This window comes from Fringilla coelebs, assembly GCF_963513975.1.
Source record: "Fringilla coelebs genome assembly, chromosome: 8".
In the NCBI taxonomy this organism is placed as follows: domain Eukaryota; kingdom Metazoa; phylum Chordata; class Aves; order Passeriformes; family Fringillidae; genus Fringilla; species Fringilla coelebs.
In genome coordinates, this window is record NC_140066.1 from 23,457,353 (window position 1) to 23,476,540 (window position 19,188).

The 19,188-nt window shown below is 58.0% G+C and overlaps 1 protein-coding gene across 1 annotated transcript in view; it reads left to right on the forward strand.

Annotated features, from left to right (window-relative positions):
* The first annotated feature begins 4,901 nt into the window (after positions 1 to 4,901).
* Positions 4,902 to 19,188, forward strand: part of KCNIP2 (potassium voltage-gated channel interacting protein 2) — a 42,575-nt gene continuing 28,288 nt past the window's right edge. The window contains exon 1 of the mRNA XM_084210105.1: positions 4,902 to 5,177. Within this exon, the coding sequence (XP_084066231.1) occupies positions 5,105 to 5,177 (73 nt within the window). The 5' untranslated portion in view covers positions 4,902 to 5,104. The remainder of the gene's footprint in view (positions 5,178 to 19,188) is intronic.

Genomic DNA, 19,188 nt, shown 5'->3' on the forward strand with positions numbered 1-19,188 from the left:
CTGAAAGAGTCCCTGGTGGGGCATCCAGCCTGGCATAAATGAAGGTTGGAAATAGTATCTAGTTCCTCTTTAATTAAAACCTGAGCCCACAGGCACTGAGCACACAAACATGAGATGCTTTGTAGTGCTGAGAGGGCTTTTGGGACGCAGGGTATGTCCTGAGCCCAGGAATGCTCCAGTCTCCACTTCCCAGATGGAGTCTTTTTTTCACATGGATTTGTACCTGTTGTGCAGAAGTGGCAAAGAAACATTCTGGGTGGACACGGAGCCCCCCTGCAGCCCACCCAGCAGTGAGGCCATGCTGGGGAATCCCTCCTTGCTGGAGGGATAAGCAGAGGCAGGTGACTGGCTTTCGAGGATACAGAGTGTGATGCAAAGTCCTTTCTCTCTCCTGCACACCCAGATTTCTCACACCTAGTTTGCATTTGACAGAGGAATTTCCCTTCCTCCTGCAGCATTCCTGCTTGCAAGGCTCTCCCAGCAGCTTGCAGGATCATCTGTTCCTCCTCCAGCTTTGCAAGATTTTTCAGCAGCTGAAACTCCCCCCCTCACTGTGGATCCCACCTGCCCATGTGTCTCTGCAGGGTGGGTAAGTGGAGATGGAGCAGCCCTCCCCTGTGTGTGTCCTGGCTGATGTCCCCCTGGGACATCACCTCCCAGGGACCTGCTGGTCAGCTGTAGCTGTTCTAAGATCCCAGAGACCCATCTCTCTGCAGAGATCGAGGGGCCCGTCCTGGTCTTGTGTCACCCAGATCCATTTCCTCTGCAGATGTAGTAAATATTGTGGTTTATTCCTGAGTGAGGCCATTTGCCCTGCCTGGAGCCCTACCCAGACACCTGCATGGCCATGAACATCCCTGTCTGGGTCCTGTCTGGGAGGGGAGCAGCCCCTGGTGCAGAGCTGCTCATCTCCATCTGCTGGCATGTTTTCAAGGGGTGGAGCTGGTTTAAGGTGCTCCTCTTGTTTGCCCTCTGCCTCTGGAGCCAGTCCCTGGGGGCTGCACCCCTTGTCCCAGCCTGGGAGCTGCCTGGGAGCCCTCTCTGCTGGGGAAGCAGAGCTGTCCCTGTCACCAAGTGTAAATCTGAGCCCAGAGACACCAGGTGACCACAGCCAAAATGGGATTAATGGCATCTGCTGGGAGCTCATCCCGAGGACTGCTATTGATGATCATGGCTTTAAAATACTGTTAACAGTGGATAAAGCGCCGTGATTTTGAGCACTCCACAATTACATCTCTGTTTGAAATTTCCTAAAGATAGGATCAGACTCCTGAGTGCTGCTCTCTGCTTTTTCGATAGAACTAATAAGAATGGAAATTTGCAATTAGAGAGCGTGCTGGATGGTAGGGCAGATCAATGCCTTGTAGTTACCTAATGAAATGTTAAATTACGTCTTTCCCTCTCCCTGTCCCCTAATCACACCCACCCCAGGCTGCTTGCAGAGAGCAGAGGGCCTGGGGGACATCTCCCTGCACTCCTTTACCCCTGAGGTGCAGACCCAAGCACTCCTGACTCCTTTCCAGGGTTGCCTTCTGTGGTTTGGGACTGTCTTGGGTTTTGTGTGGAGCCTAGGGTTTTCAGCAGGGGAGTGTAGGGACTTGTGGATCCAGAGCTGGGGTGTCCCAGCAGGGAGCAGGAGGCATAGATGAGCCAAAGGGATCAGTCCAGTATTGCAGGGTAAGTGTCCTGGAGGAGGAGTAGGGTGATGGTTATGAGTGGGCTCAGCTTGGTCCAGCCTGGGTGTGGAGGAGGCTGGTGGCAGCCTAGCACAGTTCTGTCTCCAGCCAGACTCTTAATCTGGTGAATTTCCAAACTTGTTCTCCTCCCCAGTTATGACAAGGCTGCAGTAGCCACATGATGAGCTGGGGACAAACAAGGCTCCTGGACAGCATGACCCTGCTCATACTTTCCAGCCCTTCTCACCCTAGGAGTCACTCCTGGCTGCAGCTTCACTGCCTGGGGAGCAGCAGTAATCCTGTGCAGATGTCCCTTATCAAAGCCTTGCTGTCTCTGACAGGGTGACAGAGAGGCCACTTGGGGACCGTGCCTAGTGCCTGGGTGATTTCCACCATGGTGAGGGTGTCTGAGGGGTCCCAGGGACACCCTGCCCCACACTGCCTGGGGCACCTCATGGGGCAGCACCGTTTGCCCCCCCAGCCTGTCTCCCTCTGTTTCCTACTCCTCCCACCCCTCTGCTGGCTGTGCCAAGCCCTGGGGCTGGTTTACGTGGCCCTGTTTTTCTCATGGCTCTCTGCTGCTGTTGCAGAGATGAGTTTTGGGGACCTGGGTGCATCCACCAGACCCCTGCCTGCCCCAGCAGGCTCAATCCATCTACCTGCTGCCTGCCCTCCACACTTCCCTGGCCCTTGGAGTATGGGCTTCATGGTTAGCTGTGCCTGTGGAGCCTGTGCCATGTGTTGGGCAGCTAGAGCATGGCCCTTCCTCCCAGTTACCCCGTGTAACTGGGATCTGGATTCTCAGGAGCTGACAGAGCTCTTTCTATCCTCTGGAAATAGTTAATCCAGTGGCATCTTCCGCAGTGCAGACCACCAGCCCTGCCTGCAGCTGGCTCCTGCCCATCCTGAACCTGCTGATTGCTTTTGTGGTGGATGTGGCCAGCAGCAGCCAGGCTGCACAAGGCACGCTTTGATTAAAGCCTCAGACACTGCTTAGGTGATTTTTCCTCAGCCTGGCCCGCTCTTTTTGCATCTGCAGCACGTCCTGGTGAGATTGAGACATGTTGCAAGGGATGCTCAGCATTCTGGGGTGACTTTGCTGCTGTGCCTGTCCCTGTCCAGACACACTCACCGAGGCATCTCTGCACCCAGTGCACCCACAGCAGGGCACCTGTCTGGGTCTGGACAAGAGGGCAGAGACCAGACCCATCCCTGCTGCTCCTCCCCTGGCAACCTGCAGACCCCCACCTGCCAGTGCCCAGAGGAACATTTAGGGGAGGATGTTGTATTTTTCCCAAGCAGAGAAAGGCTCAGAGGCTGTGAATCCTGGCAGAATGCCCAGCCCTCATGTCTGCTATGGAAAGGAGCTGTAAGCAGTGATCAAGTGAGTTGTGTCCCCCTTTTTCTACACTGTGGGGGGGGGGTGGGATATGTTAGCCTGGGCCTGGGGCTGTCCCATCCTCCCCTACAGTACCCACCAAACTGCCCAGCTTCCCCCCTCTCCCCAGCCTGGCAAAGCATCTCTTGCCTGCCTGCTAGAACAGGAGCACTTAGCTAGGATAAAAATAGCCATGTTTGCCTCCCAGTGGACCAGGGATGGCAGAAGGTGAAAACTTCCCTGTGCAGCTCTGCTGGGCTTGCCACATGCATAGCAGGATGGACCCCGAGGAGGGTGAAGTTGGTGGGTGAGCTTGGGCATGGATCACAAGTGCTCCCAACCTACTTCCCTGGGACACTGCTGGTCCCCAAGGTGGCCAAGAAAATGTGGGCAAGCACGTGGTGGAGAGGTTGGAGGAGGGAGGTTGAGGAGGCCAGGGAGCAGCAGGATGGACAAGCCCAGAAGTGCGGGGGATCTGTGGGCTGGCCAGGCTCCAGCTTTGCTTGTCAGGCTAAGCGGAGGGGGCACAGCCAGAGCTGTCCTGGGAGTTTCCCTCCGGGCAGTCAGTGCATGCAGGCTCCGTGCACTGGCCGGGCCACAGGGAGGGCTGGGGGAATGTGTTTAGTTCTCCGAGCATTTCTCCACTGCGTTTTCCTTGCTAAATGGCTCTTATTTTTAGATCCAGGCAGTTGCTAAGCATCACTGCCTCGCTAAGGCGGCTTCTTTCATGGCTTGACACCAAAGCACGCTGACAACATGCTGCCTCGTGAGCACGGCCTTCCCTCCTCGCTGATCTGGATTCCCTTCTGCCCTGCGGCTCCCGTGTGCCGGGCTAACACAGGGATCAGGAGGGATGCTTTGCCTCCTCCCGCAGTCCCTGCTCTCCACTGTGTCTCTGCATGGGTAAGAGAATTAAGGGAGGAGCTCTGGGAAGCGATGGGAGCTGGAAAGCCCCTGAGATATGCCCAGGACCCCTGTCATGGTGCAAACAGTCAGTAGTCAGGCAGTGGCATGACAAAAGCCCCCTCTCCAGCACAGTCGGCATCCCTCGGGGATGGCTTCGTGCACAGATGGCAACAAATAACCAGGGGCAGCAGCGGGACATCAAGTTCCCAGTGCCAGATGTACCGGTGGGCTGTGAGCTCCTCTCTTGGCAGCACCGTGCCTGTGGAAGCCTCCCCGAGTATGCAGCTGCTTCACCCTTTCCCTGGGGCTGCAGGAGATGGGGGTAAAATCTTGCTGAAGACTCCAACCTTGCATGGAAAGCCATGCTCGGGATGGGGACGGCAGCGGGATCCGCTTCTGTGCTTGGCTGCAGGCAGAGGGACCTGGCCGCCCTCCCCACACCTCTCCTGCATCTCTTGACCCCTGCCCATCCCCTCCGTCTCGGACCCGACTTCTCATCCATCTTCTCCCCCCAGGCGGAGGTGCCCCGCGGGACCGGCCCGGGCTGGGGCTTCCCTTCCTGGGGGTCCCACGGCGCAGCCCGGCATGTGCACTGACACGCAGGGCTCGGGGGACCATCGCTCGCCCGCAGTGGGCTGTGCGGGTCTGCACCCCTCCTGCCCCACGCCTTCTCCATCTCTGTCCCTTTTTCCGTCCCTGCACGCTGCCTGATGCCCGGGGCTTTCCCGAACGGCCGGAGACCGCACCTCGGTGCAGTCTGGAGCAGCTCTCTCCCTGCCTCTCTCTTCTCGGGAGCGCCCCCGCTCTCCGCCCCCCGCCCGTGCCTCAGTTTCCCCGCGGCGGCGGGGCCGGGCTGGCGGTTCCCGGGAAGAGGCGGGGAAGGACGAGAGGGAGGGGGCGGCCGTGCCCAGCCCCGGCGGTGGCGGCGGCGGGGACCGGGGCGGCTGCGCGCTCCTGCTGCCGTGCCGAGCCGTGCCGAGCCGAGCCGTGCCGAGCTCCCGGCACCGCCGGCCCCTTGGCGCTGCCGCGCTGAGCGGCGCGGGCGGCGGGGCGCGGGGAGGCGGCGGCCGCGGGCAGCCCCTGCCCGCCGGCGCAGCCCGTGCGCCCCGTCGCCGTTCTCCCCGCCGCTCGGCGGGGCGGGAAGATGCGGAGCAAGGGCAGGAAGGAGAGCCTGTCCGACTCCCGCGACCTGGACGGCTCCTACGACCAGCTGACGGGTGAGTGCCGCCGCCAGGGAAGGTGCAGCAGCCGCTCGGACACGGCGCGGGGCGGTCCCGGGCAGCCGCTTCCAGCCCCGCTTCCAGCCCCGCTCCCTGCCCGCTCCGCTTCGCCGCACGCCTTGCTCGGGGAGAGGGGGAATGGCCTCGACCCCGGCGCTGGAGCAGGGGAACAGTCCCGACCCCCGGGGGGAGGGTGCTCCGGGGGCGATAGGGCTGGTCCCAGCGTGCAGGGGCTGTCCCGAGGTAAGGAAAAGGCCCCGGGCGGGGGGTGGAATGCTTGGATCGCTTTTGGCCGCCCCCAGGTTCACGCTCCCTCACTGTTACGCCCAAGCCCCTCGGGACACCAGGGTCTGGCGCTGGGCTCTCTCAGCCGTGCCTTGGGCCCCCGCTGCACCCTGGGGTGGCACAGCTGCATCCCAGCAGCAGGTTCCCCAGGGAAGACAGGCTCACTCCACTCAGAAAACCCCAGCACCACCACGGTGCCTTCACCCATCGCCCAGTGTCCCCTAGAGCACCCCTTGAGATGTCCCCTGGATGGGATATCTATGGGACAGAGAGGATTCAGACCACCCATTTGTGACTCTGTTGTATTCCCCTTCACCCTCTGCCCGATGAGGGAATTGCCGAGCATCCCACACCCCAAAACATCTGTCCATCCGTCACACCTCATCTTCCACTGTCCGATAGGGAAGCAGCTGGGCTGGAGCTCACAACACCCCTCCTTCCCCACGTGCTCTCCGCAGATCAGGCAAAATCCTGTCCTCTTTCAGGGCCTCTGTTGCAGCAGCTGTGAAATGGGGCAGCAGTTCCCAGCTGCCTTCTGGGACCCTGAAGGAGCTGAACCTTTCCTCAGCCGGTGGGGTTCGGTGTCCTTGTGCCGCAGGCACTGTTGTGCGGGCACAGGCAGCTTCCCTGAGTCCCCGTGATGCTTTTCCTGATGAAGTCTGGGGTGGATTTCAGGATTTGCTCTTGAATTTCAAATAGGTGGTAGTAGCAGAGCAGGACCTCTGCTCTGTTTTCCTGAACAGCCCCACACATGGGAAGTGCTGCTCACTGTCTGCCCAAACGTGCTGCAGGGAAGATATTTTTGAGCTGTGTAGGAACTTGGAACCCACACACAACTTTTGGTTTCTCCGGTAACTTTAAAATGTCCATATGGATTTAAATCAACTCAAAGTTAAAAATAAATTCCAGTCTCTTCAAGACTGAGACCTTTTATGCCTGGGCTTACCTCTGAGCCAGCTGTGCAGCAAGAACATGGATGGAGTGGAGCTGTACCACCATGCAAGTCCCTGCCCTCACGGATGGGGCTTTGGGGAAGTCATGGGGAATAAGGGTGGAAATCTCTGCCCCATTTCCCGGAGTGGGAAACAGGCCCTGTAGGGCATGTCACTCATTTCCCATCTCTGCCAAGTCAGTGACCTGCCAGGGCAGAGCCTGCAGTAGCACCAGGGAGGAGAGGGAGCTGGTCCCAGTGGCACTGATTTCCCCTGAGCTGGCTGAACGCACTGAAGCTGACCTCCCCTATGCAGGAAAAGCTTTCTTTCTCCCAGAAAGTGTGGAAGTGATGCAGGCAGGAAGGGGATGCAACCTTAACTCTAGGGAGGGTTTACTAGCTTGACCCTACTCCTTCTAACCTGGTCTTGGCTCTCCTGATACCCTGGAGATGTGGTGAGGAGCTGGGACCTCCACAGGGCTGTAGCAACGCCCTGGGGTGAAGCTGGCAGTGCCTGGTGGGCTTCATCTGCAGACGGCAGGGTTGCTGCTGGCACCTGCTCTTTGGTAGCTCAGCTCTGCTTGGGGTCGGTCAAGCAGGAGCAGTTTGGGGTGTTCCTGCAGCTTTGGAGACCCCCATCCATCAGGATGTGTCAGAGTTTAGAGGACATCTGCCATGCAAGAGCTGTTAACCAAGAGATGATTTGGTGTCAGGAGAGGCAACAGCCCCACAGCAGCTCCAGTGTGTACAGGGACAGCAGTCAGTCCTGCTGCCTCCCATCACTGCCTGAAATCATGGGTGAGAGCAATGTGATTCCCATCTGTGCATGCCCAGAGAAGGGTTAGCAACACCCACTTCCAGAAGGAGAGGGGCTAAACAGGAAGCAGGACCCCCATCCATGCTCAGGGTAGGTACACTCCACGATGTCCACTCATTTTTAAATTCAAAAAGCTGTTGAAAATGAGGGTGCAGTGACAGTCCCCACTCCCTGCGGCGTCTCCAGAGATGCCCAGCTGCCCTGGCTACGTGGGCACGTGGATGTGTGTGTGAGAGCCCGAGTGAATGAGAGCTGCCTGTGTGTGAGCAGTGGGGAGAGCAGCAGCACTTCCTGTGCCGGGGAAACACAGACAGGCTGTGCTGGGGTGAGCCAGGGTGGACCCTGCCTGTGCTGACCCTGCTGTGGTGGCATGGGGCAGGAAGCAGCCATGCCTGCCTGGCTGCTGAGCTTGAGGCTGGGCACCCACCTGGGTGCTAAGGAGAAAAATGTTTAGGTTACACCACCAGGAAATGAAACTGGTCCATTTCTGGGATATTTAGATGACGCTAGCGAGAAATAAAAGCCATCCATAAATTACATTATTCCTCCTGCCTCTAATGGCATGAGCAATTAGTGTGCAAGCAGTGCCCAGAGCCAGTGTCTCAGGACCGCTGTGGCCATGGCTCTCCATGCAGAAGAAATGGGAATCCAGAGCCACTTTGTCCCGAGAAGTGCAGGCACCACATCCCTGACCCTGAATGCCGGCAGTGTGAGAGGTGAGTGAGCTTGGAGAAGGGTTTCCCTCCCGCCTGATGCTCCATGGGGATGTGTGGGAGTCACAGCTGCCCTAGCTCCAGATTTGGAGCAAGGGTGGGTGGCCTGGAACTTGTCTTACCCCATTGGACAAACCTCTCCCAGCCATGCTGTATCCTGTGAGCAGAAGAGCATGTGCCAGCACAGGGCCAGTATCCAGGCTGTCTGGGGTGGGGCAAAGCCCCTAACTGCCTTTTGGAAAAATGAGGGATTTATCTCCAGGGCTGCTGGGTCCCCGAGAAAGGGTTAGGAGGCTCACTTTTCACCCTTGCTTTTTCACCCTTGCTTTTTTCCTCCAATTGTCAAGATCTGGGCACTTGAGCAACTGCTTTGCTCCACCCCAAAGGCAGCTGCAGCGTTTGCAGGGCTGAGCAATTGCTATAGAGATCATCTGCAGAGCTTTGGGATCCTCCTGTCTCCAGAGGTACAGCTGATGGATGGGGAGTCCCCAACTCCTAGCACTTCTAGCAGCCCACCCCGAGAGATGAAAGCCTTAGGCAGCAGCGTAGCAGCAGCACAGCATCTGGCTGAGCTCTCCTCCCTGCCTCGAGGGAGGGTGTTTCAGAGGTATTTCTCCTCATGGCAGGAAGAAAGGAGAGGTGGGGCCAAGCTGTCCCCCACAGACACATCAGAGGGAGAACAGGCCAGTCGGGTTGGTGGGAGAACAGTGGCAGTGGGGTTCCAGTCTCTGCCATGGGATAAAGCTGAGGAGCTGTGTCCTGGCAGTGCTGCAGGAGGGTCCCAGGTGATGGGCAGATCTAGGGCTGTGCCAGGGGCAAACCCAGCAGCTCCATCGTGTCTGCTCACAGCCCGTGATCAGCCAGGTGGGGGGAACATGTCCACCAGCTTGCCATGGCGTAGGACTTCCATCTGCATGGGGGATAATTTATTTCCCAGAGTGTGGAGGAGGTGTCAGTGGTAGCCTGTCCCAAATAATAGTGTGTGTAGGGGGAAGCACAGGGATCTGCAGCTGGAAGATGGAGTGACAGGATCATTGGGTGGGAGCAAGGGCATGAGCAGGCAGGGGCTGGCCAGGAGCTCAGCTGCAAGTGTGCATGGCAGGTTGTGTGCTGTGCCTGTGTGCTGGATGGATCCCAAGGAGGGGGACTGGGGTAGAAACTGTGCCCAAAACCAGCTCACCCACATCCAGAATAAAGGCCCTTCTCTTGCCCAGTTGCTTTCTCGAGAACAGCCCTGCACAGCCCTGCACAGACCTGTCCTTGTGGGTCTGGCAGGGCTAGCTACCTGCATCCCTCTGGTCACTGTTAAGCATGGGTTGTCCCCTCCTCCTAACAGCAGCCCCCAGGAGGGGTGACTCCCACCGGTGTCCTTCCCCTAGGTGTCTGACCCATGGGAACTGTGTGTTGCCCATCCACCTGCTCCCCCACTAACCTGCCTCCCCTCCTGCTGCTGCCCCATGCAACCTTGCTCTGCTTGCCCTTTCTGCTCCTGCAGCCTGGCAGTGAGGCTGGGCTGGAAGCCACACTGACCCTGACCCTCAAGCCAGGTCCCTGAGCTCCCAGGAGGTGGGGTACTGTAGGGAAGGGTCTCCCCCTCGTGTGCCGGGTTAGGGGCTCCCATGGGTCATCTCTGTGCCAAAGCGCCTTGCCCTCGGTGGCTGCTGCACCTTCCCGGGGTGATGGGACTGCTGCCTGACTCTGCCTCATCTCTGTCTGCTGTCTCCCTCCTTCTGGCACCTGTACCCTCTTCCTCTTCCCTCTTGCTGTCCTGGCTTGTCTGCAGTCCTCTGATGCTGATGACTTCTCCCTCATGGGGCGTTGTGGCATTGCTGAGATCACGAGGGTCCCTGACGGAAGGGATGCTGCTCCCAGCCACACATAGGGCAAGGAGCATGTGGGTGATGCTGCTGGGTACCACTGCTCACGGGCAGGTTGGATTTCGCAGGTGGAAAGGCTGGAGCTGAGGTTTTGGCAGCCGCTGCTGCATCCCTGCAAGCAAAGGCAGGTTGGGGTCCATGGGGAATTGGTGGCACAGGATTAATTGACAGGAAGTTCCTGGATTTGGTTGGGCCGGTTAAACAGCTGATCTCTACAGATGCTGATGCATAATTCATGGGTTGTCGCAACTTCGGCCAAGGGATACAGCTCCTCCTGCACAGGGCTGGCCATGCACAGGCTCTTTCACCAGGTCTGTGTCTGGGCATAGTTTTTCCTCACTGTTGGCCATGTTACAACTGGAAAATGTGTCTCGACTCGGTGGTGCTGTTCTCATACTGTGTGTTGTGCTGGCACCAGTTGCCCTCAGAGCTTTGGGAGTCAGGACATGAGGAGGTTTGGTCCCTGGAGCAAACTCTGGTTTCTCCCAGCTGTACTGGGTCCATATGTCCCAGCTGGACTTGAGCTTCATGCATTAACAGCCTGGATGTCAGTGGGTCGCACCAGCCCTGAAGGACAGGAGAGACCCCATTCATGGAGCTGCCTCTGCCTCACTCCTCATTAGTGATGTTTTCATTAGGGGAAGTGGTTCGGTTTTGTTTAAGCCAAATTGCTGTGCTTGGGAGATGATAAATCCATCTGCTGCAAATCGCTCTCCTGCCGCCGGATCCCAGCCCTGCTCTCTAATCACGCCGCAGATAAATGAGCCCTTAGTGAAACGAATCTCCCTGTCCCTCGCCGGGGGGGCTGAGCTGGGTGGTCTGATGCCATGGTGAGGGGCTCTGCCTCGAGGTGGGGAATCACAGCCCTTCATTAACGGTGTAGAACTCTGAGGGTGATTATTGCTGAGCAAGTGAACTGCTGGGGTTGTTGTGAGCGGCTTCTGTGGGAGCAAAGGGGCAGAGGAGCCCCTTTCCATGGGGCAGGGTCTGCGGATGGGTGCAGGGGTCATGTTCAACCCCCTGTCCATGCCAGAGTGCTCTGCTGGCAGCTGGGGCTGGGTGCATGCCATGGCATGGGGGTGCGTGGCAGGATACAGGGGACGAGTGACCCCGCTCCCAGCGATACTTCCCCTTGAGGGCTTTGCAGTTGTTCTGTGGCAGCCAGGCTGTGGGGTGGGAGGCCCTTACTGAGGTCCTCTGTGCCCAAGCTGCTGTGGCTCTGGCTGCTTCTGGCTCTTAAGTAAACTTGTCTTCCTCTTCAAATGAAAAGGGGTGGTGCAGCCCCTGGGGAGCAGTGAGAGTAATTAGCTTGTTTGGAGACAGAGCCCTGCAGGAGGGAGCTGGGGGCAGGATACTGCTGCCTTCAACAAGAGTTGACAAAGATGGGGGATGTGAAGGGCTGCCACCTTCACTGCCTCTGATCCTGGGCTTCCTTGAATGTTTCCTCTGTGGTCCAGACAGGGCAAGTCACCTATGGACACTGCTGGGCAGGGAAGGCACTCACTGCCATTCATATGCGCTTCTGTGTCCATGCCTTGCACGCCTCTCCAGCCCCAGAGGCTCAGCTCCATCAAATTCCAGATGACTCCAGCCCCATTTTGGCAGGAAGCACTCCGCTTTTGAACCTGTTGGGTTGGAGATCCCTTTTCTTTAAGGGGCTGGCACGTCTCCCAACCCAAGTTGGTGCTGTCACTGCTGCTGGGGACTCTGGGCAAGCAGGTCAATGTCCCATCCATGCTGCTCCTGCTCACTCCACCTGGGGACATGGGGCGCCTGGCGACCCTGAGGTCTGCAGGACATACAAGCAGGAGCCCCACTCTGAGCGTGTGTGATCACCTGATTCCTGCTCCAGCTTCATCCGCAGTGAGTGCTTTGGGGGTTGTGCCCTGTGCCAGCAGGGGCACTGCACACCCTGCCTGCAGTCAAACCTGCTCTGCTTAAAGGGCCCTGGGCTGGGCCTGGAACGGGCAGATGGCTTTGTCCTGATCCGAGGGAGGTGTGGGGGGCTGCTCACAGAGAGGTCTGTCAGGGACCATGCTGCAGCAGCAGTGCCTGTAGGCAGGCAGGGAACACTCAGAGCCCCAAGGGGCTGGCAGTGGAGATGGACAGCTTCACCTGTGGTCCCTCTCTAGGGAGCAGGTCAGGGACAATGATGGAGTGACTAGCTCAGCAGGTGGGGTGGTGGCACAAATCTACTGCCTTAGCTCTGCCCTGCAAAGACTTGAGAACTGGATGGGATTGGACACCCTGGTCTGTCTTGTTGTCCCCGTGAGACACATCCTATGGCAGTGACATTCCTTCTGGGAAGGGCTCAACAGTCTGAAGCAAAGGCAGGCTTCTTGGCAAGATGCTACCATGAGAGACTGGCCTGGCCTGTCACTGAGCCTGTGGGGCAGAAAGTGGGACCCTGCTCCTGGCTTCAGGCACTGACCTCAGCAGCAGAGCAGAGATGCACCAAATCCCTTACCTGTCCTCTTCCTGTTACCAGCCATGCATCTGGACACCAAAAAGTCCTTTTTAGGGATGGAGTATCATTGGTGATGGTCTGGCCAGGATGAGAGTCACAGGGAAGAGGGGTTTCCTTCACCCAGATGGAGAAGGTGTAACCCTGTGGGATGCAGGGAGGCACCAGAAAACTCTCACACCCATCAGGAGCCTGGTCAGGAGCCAGGGAAGAGCCATCCGTGTGCTTTCAGCAGTTCCTGCAGCCCGTGCAGTGGTGGGGTGAGATGGGAACCGGCCTGCTCGCTAACGAGATTAGACAGGCGAGCCATTGCTCCCGGCCCCTCTGGTTAATCGCTTCTTCCTAGATTGAATTTTTTAAAATTGCATTGCTTACAGAAAGCCCCTGAATGGGTTTAAAGGCAATAATCCACCCAGCCCTCTGTCACTGCAAGGGTCCCCCTGGGGCTACTGGGCAGTGGGTTGTTGAAGTCCCCGGTGTGTCTCCACGTCTCTGGTGTCCCCAGGAGGTGGCTGGCAGCACTGCCCATTGACAGCTTCTGATTTATTCCAGGAGGGAATATACAATAATTTTTAATGGCGTGATTTAGTGAAGTCTCCAGAGGTGAGGGAGAAGGGACTGGGTCAGATGCCAGGCTCTGTAGTGCAGCCCATGTGGCAGGTCCCCTTCCCCGTCCCCTCACCCCCTGCTGCCTCAAGGGCCATCCTGCTGGACTATCCGGGGGCATGCTGGATTTGGGTGGTTCAGTGATGTGGTACAGCACCCCCAGCCCTGGCTGCACTTGGTTGAGGTCTCATCAGACCCTAGAGCGGGGAGGGACAGCCGCTGGTGCCAGGTTCTGAGGTCGCAGCACAGGTGTGGGGCTTGGGCAGCACAGTAACAGATGTTCTAATATGCTGTAGTTATGACTGATCCCAGCATCTCTTGGAGACATCTCAGCCCTCTCCTGAGTGGTGGGATCTGCCCCTAAGCACCTCTTTCTCTCCCCTTCACTCTGCTTCTAGCAGTTGATCTTCTGAGCCCATCCCCAGCCCTCTGCTGATCATGCTGACCCAAACAAATTTCCCCTTGAGCTCGCCCTCCCTGCTTGCTTCCCCTCCATCGTGCAAAGTGAGTCACTCCCGGCACCAGGAATCATTCATGTCATTTCCCCCTTTGCCGCAAAGTCATTAATGCGAGTGGAATAATTTGTTGCATAACGGAGAGGATCAGCGGGAGCGCTGCTCTGGCAAGCAATTCCTGGCCCTGGCCACCACTGCCCTGGGAGAGGGCAGCTTGATGGGATCCTGCTGGTCCCATAGCTGCAGCGTGCTGGCAGCAGTGGGGTTGGATCCATGAGGCATTTTTCCAAAAGCTGTCAAGTCTTGCCTGAATCCCATTTGGGGGGGATGGACCTATTTGTCACGGCCTTGGTGTCTGCTCAGCCTCACACAGATCCTCTGAAAGGCACGTGTTCCAGCTCCCCCACAGTGGCACGGGCAAGAAGCGTCCCCAGCATTGATCAGGGTGTGTATTTGTTGTGGCCACATCCCTGCCTCCTACCCACTCCAGCTCCTCTGAGCTCCCCATGCTGTGGGTGTCACAAGTGCTTCCCACCAGCATCCAAATCCCTCCTGACTTCTTGCTCCAGCCTGGGGACCCCAAAGTGTCCCAGCAAGGGTGCAGGCAGCTCTGGAACTGCTCCCATGGAGTTCCCAGCTGGCCCTTTTTGGTGTAAACCCAAGCACAACTTGTGGTCTCTCCTGGGAACCTTGCAGCCTCCCAAGCAGAGGGCTGCCCAGAGGGGACTCTTGCCACCCCACCAGCCCAGGGCTGTGGGGGCTGAGAGCCTGTGCTTGAGGGATGCTCGCTGTGATTGTGGTAGATCTGGTGTCCCTCCTGCATATTGAGTGGGAGAAGAGAAGGAACAGTGCTTTAGGTGATAAGAGGCATTGTAGAGACTGCTCCTCCTCCCCAGGGTTAATTTCCTTCTATCCCACGCTTGGCCAGGCATTAATTTAAAGATGCTGTAATGGGAGAGGGAGAGCATAAGAGGATTGGGCTGAGGGCAGGAGGATTTTAACAAAGGGAAGGGATGTGGCTGGGGCTGATGGGCAGGATGGGCAGGGAATGCCGTGCACTCCTCAAGACTGAGCCGCCCTGATGTGTCCCAGCTGCCACTGTGATGGCACCCATGGTACCCTCCAACAGGGAACATGGAGTGAAGCTTTTCCCCTCCTCAGGGAGAGCTGGTGGTCGCTGGGTGGGGACAGGGCTGTGAGCTGCTTGTTTGCAGTGTGGCCGTGCCTCTTGTTCCCCCTGTCTGTGCTTTGCGTGAGACACCAGGCACAAGTTCAAACCCAAGCCTGGAGTAACCCAGCAGGAGGGCATCGTGCCTGGATGGGGGGACTGGGGGGAAGGAGCAGGCAGAGCAGAGCAGAGCCCCTTTGGGGTGCCATGTCCCAGCTGGGACTTAGTGCCCTTGGCTCAGCTGGGCAGCAAGCCCCCCAGTGCAGGAGGCTGCCCTGAAGCAGAAAGGGGAAGGAGATGGTGTTTATTATTTCCAAGTGTAGGGGTTGTGTGCAGATGTGGAAGCATGGGATGACCTGCAGGCTCAGGGTAGCTCTCCTCCTGGTGTGCTGCCCATCCTCACAGCCTGTCCTCCTGCCTGCCCTGGATTTGCAGCTCCAGACTCAGTTTGCACAGATCAAAGCCCGGGCCATCTCTCATCTTGGCTTACCTGGGTCCCGCCTGCCCCAGCCCGGGAGTGGGGGAGGTTTGGAGGTAATCCTTGCAGACTGGCTAATTATAGCAGACCCTCTCACTTCGTGGGAACCACGGCAAATTGTCCCTCGAGCCCTGGCAGCAATGGTACAAATCTTCCACTAATTAGACTTGAAAGTCCTCCCGTGAGCTCAGACACAGGATGGATATTTGATTATTAACATATTTATTTCTGAATCTCTCAGCAGGTCTTGCACTGGAAGGTTGTACTCCCCCTGCATAATTGCCAGGCACATTTATTCCTATCAAGAGTGCCTGGGGGCTCCTCCAGGGAGGGGGTGCTGCTCAGGTCTGTGTGCTAATTTTTGGGGTTGTCTAATTAAGGTGTGTAGAAGAAAAGCTGCTGATGCTGAGAAGGTCTTAGGCAGGAGCAAGGCTCCCAGGCTCTGCCCCGAGCCTCCCAGATGGGATGCTCCTGACCCTCCTGCCCAACTGGGAACCCAGGGATATCTTCACATGTTCTCCCAAGCACAGTGGGTCCAGGCACTGGGCAGCAGAGGAGGGATGAGGATGACCCAGGGGTGCAGAGCACCACAGCCCAACACAAAGCTGCCGGCCATGGCACCTTGAGGGAGAACATCCCTCCCTCCAGTGGAGGCAGACAAACTGCAATGGAAACACTGTCTCTGAAACAACTGAAAATAGCTCTCCTGTCCCCAAAATGTCAGTTTTAAAAGGCAGTCTTTAGGGCCCCCCCTGGGTTCGCAGTAGCCTGAGCAGGTGCCCTGGAGATGCTGAGTGTGCGGCCCTGCTGCCCCATGGGGCAGAGAGCAGCAGGGTGGAAGGCTGAGCCATCACTCAGGGCACAAGTGGAGAGAGGGTCCATGCTGGCATGGGGGGCCATGAGCCATGGGGATGCGCTGTGCCTTGGCTTGAGGCTGCAGAAGGGCGCAGGTGGGCTGTGGGCTGTTGGAAGGGCAGCACTGACCTTGTGTGTCTGCGCTGCCCCGAGCCCCCAGGCCCACCCAGTCACCTATCCAGGGGCTTCAGGCCAGTGCTGGGGGGGTGTTGGCATGGGGACTCCATGGGCTTGGTGAGGAGCCACGGGTCAGGACATCAGCCCCAACTCCAGCACCACTTTGCTCTCCCCCCTTGCCTCGTTGCTGTGTCTCCCGGAGCCGAGGGCACGCTCCTTGTTACAGCTCTGGAGTTATTAATAGCAGCAAACACTCTTGGTGCCTTCAGGCCAAGTCCATTTTGGGGGAGATTCCTGCCATTTGAAGCATGTTTCCCCTCTGGGCGCCTTATCTCCCTCTCCCAGCTGTGCAGCCAGCGTGTGCCGCAGCCCCTGGCGAAGCGGTGGCGCTAACAGCTCGTGTCACTCAGTGTGACAGCACCCGCCTGGCTGACAGAGGGGGTCCCGCTCCCGGCCCACAGGCAGCCCTGGGCTGCCTCAACACGTGGGAGCCGAGGTCGTGTCCCAGCCTGTTCCCACTGTGCTTCCTCCTGTCACCCTGCCGAGACAGATCAGTTGGTGGCCAAGCGAGCGCTGATTGCGAGGAAATGAGCCTAGCGCCACCTCCAATTTACTGGAGCCCAACCTGTGTGTGATTGCACACAGCTCATTAATTTGCCACCATCACTGTGGCTTGGTGTGGGGCGGCGAGGGTGGCAAGGCTGGAGAGATGTTGAGGACCAAGTCTTCTCCTGGAGCAGATTTGGGAGCAGGGCAGCATCACTTGTGACCAGACTGAGATTTTTCTCAGTTTCTCAATTCAGGAGACCCTGGTGATGATTGGAATGGGTGCTGGAATAGGACTGGAGCTAGAAATCCCTGCTGATTTTCATGGGGTGCCATGGGCATGGGGCAGGGTGGGCATCTGAGGGGCTGAAAGATGCTGCTTTGGGTTAAGGAGATGCTGTGTCTGTGTTGTGCCCCGGTGTGAGCTGTGCACCCCTGTATAGCAAAGCACACACTTGTGAAGGCCACGCTCTTTGGAGCTCCTGGGGGCAGTGCTGCCTCACTGCCCGATATACCCTGGGTGCCCCCAGCACTGCTGTGCTTTTCAGACACTAAAAGCTCTGAAATGCCCCCAGATGGTCCAGGCAGATTACAGGTGCTGTCTCGATGTGTCAGCCCTATAACCAGGGCTAGGTTCAGCTCCTGGCTCTTCTGCCTTCCCTGTGCTTCTGTTTCCCTGCAGCTCTGGTGCAGTTCTCTGCCCTCCTGTTGCAGGACGCAGAGATGCTCGGGGTGCACCCCAGGAGCTGGGGCGGGGGTGATGAAGCTGTTCCCCCAACTTTGTGCTCTCCTACCGCCCTCCTGTTCATGGGGTCAATGAATTATTCATCCCCGGCAGGCGGGGGCGTGTCTGTGGCCGCCTGTGTGATGCCGAGGGGGCCGACATGCCGCCGAGCACAGAGAGCTTTTTTGTGTAAATACCTAAAATATTTAGCAGAACTGACGAAAAAAGATTCAGCTTGGGAGCATTCAGTGTCATTCAGTGTCTCAGTGTAATCTGGAGGTCTGAGGGCCACCACAAGGATTCTGGGGGTGATGGACACACCAGGGTGAACCCTGTGGGGCTCTGACTTTCATCTTGGCCTGACACACACCACCCAAGCTGGTGGTGGAGTTTGTGTCTGTTTGTCTGTCCAACCACCCATCCGTTGGGTCTTTCTTGTTGTCTCTGCCATCAGAGAGCGGGGGTGCCCCATCCTTTCCCTGCATTGCAGAGATGCTTTGGCATGAGCCATCCCTAGCGTGGTGCCACAGAGCCAGGCTGCTGCCCCTCACCTGCTGCCTGCAGCTGCTGCCAGGTGGGTGCTGCAGGGCCAGCGCACAGCACTGGGCTGGGTTCTTTCCCTGGCAGCACCCTCCCGAGCAGACAGATCACGTCACATGCATTTTTTAGCAAGATCCACCAGCTGAGAACGAGCTGAGCTGTCATTGCACGTTTGTGATCAAAGCCAGACGTGCCCTGGCAGCCCTGGGGAGAGTGGCCCTGCGTGCCATTCCTCTCTGTCACAGTTTACTGGGCACAGCAGGCTGGGGACCCTGCTGTGTCACAGGTTGCAGGTATGTGCCCCGGCATTCCTGAATGTGCCAGGATGGCCAGTGTCCTCCTGCCTGCTGTGGTTCAATGATTCCTGACCCGAACAGCTGAGGGTGGGTGCAGTTATGGTGCAGAGCTGTTGATGGAGTTATGCTTCATGCACAGTCCTACATCCCAAAAATTGCACTTTCTGCTGGCAGTCAGAATGAGGTGGGTTTGCTTGCAGCAAAGACTGGGGTAGAAAAGGGTTTGTGCTTGTCCTGGGATGTGTTTTAGGCCAGGTTTACAAGGGAGCAAGCAGATGTAAGGGGTGCAGGGAGCTGTGGCCAGCTCTGGATGGAAAAGCACACAGAGCCAGCTGGCTGTGACAATGTAGGGCTGCCCTGCGAGGAAGCTTGGGCTGCTGGCAGCTTTTCCTTGGCCTTTGCAAGCTCGTCCTTTCATGGATGCTCTCTGAGCCTTGGCAAGGTAGGAGCTGTGTGCTGGCCCACGATCTGTGCATCCCAGGGCCAAGCCGCGGCTGTGCGGCCAAAGGCAGGAGGGGCTCACGGTGAGAGCGCACAGCTCCTCCCAGGCCGTGTGCCCTGCTCCGAGCCTTCCTCCACTTCCTCGCCTGATCTGCTGTTGCCCCCCTGGCCTCCCCGGTGTGGGTGGCGCTGCCTGCGGTGGGTGCCTGCGGTGTGCCCGTGCAGCACGGCTGTGTTGTGTGTTTCCCTCTGCAAGCGCAGCAGAGCCCTCGGGCTGCACTTCGCTGTGACAGCACATCCCATGTCAGACCCGCTGCAAATCCTGACTGCTAATAGCTATGCAAATTACCTCATTAGCTGCTTTATTTATTTTCTCTGGCATCGCATTTTCAGCGCTTCCCCCAGACCCGGAGGCTGCGGTTTCCCCGGGCTGGGAGGAGGCAGGAGCAGAGCAGCAGCAGGCAGGGCTGGCTGGGCTGAGCCTTCCTCTGCTGGTGGCGGAGGTGTTGGGGTGCCACGGAGCCACCCACCCCGATGTGGTGTACCTGGAACCAGAAACTCATGGCTTCTGAAGTAATCCCTGCTGCTGGCATGTCCACCTCCTTTTCCCTCATCATGTCCTGGCTCTGGGGTGAGTCTTGCTGAGCTCTCCCTCCAGCCAGGACCTGCTCTGTCCCTGCCAAGCAACTGTGGGT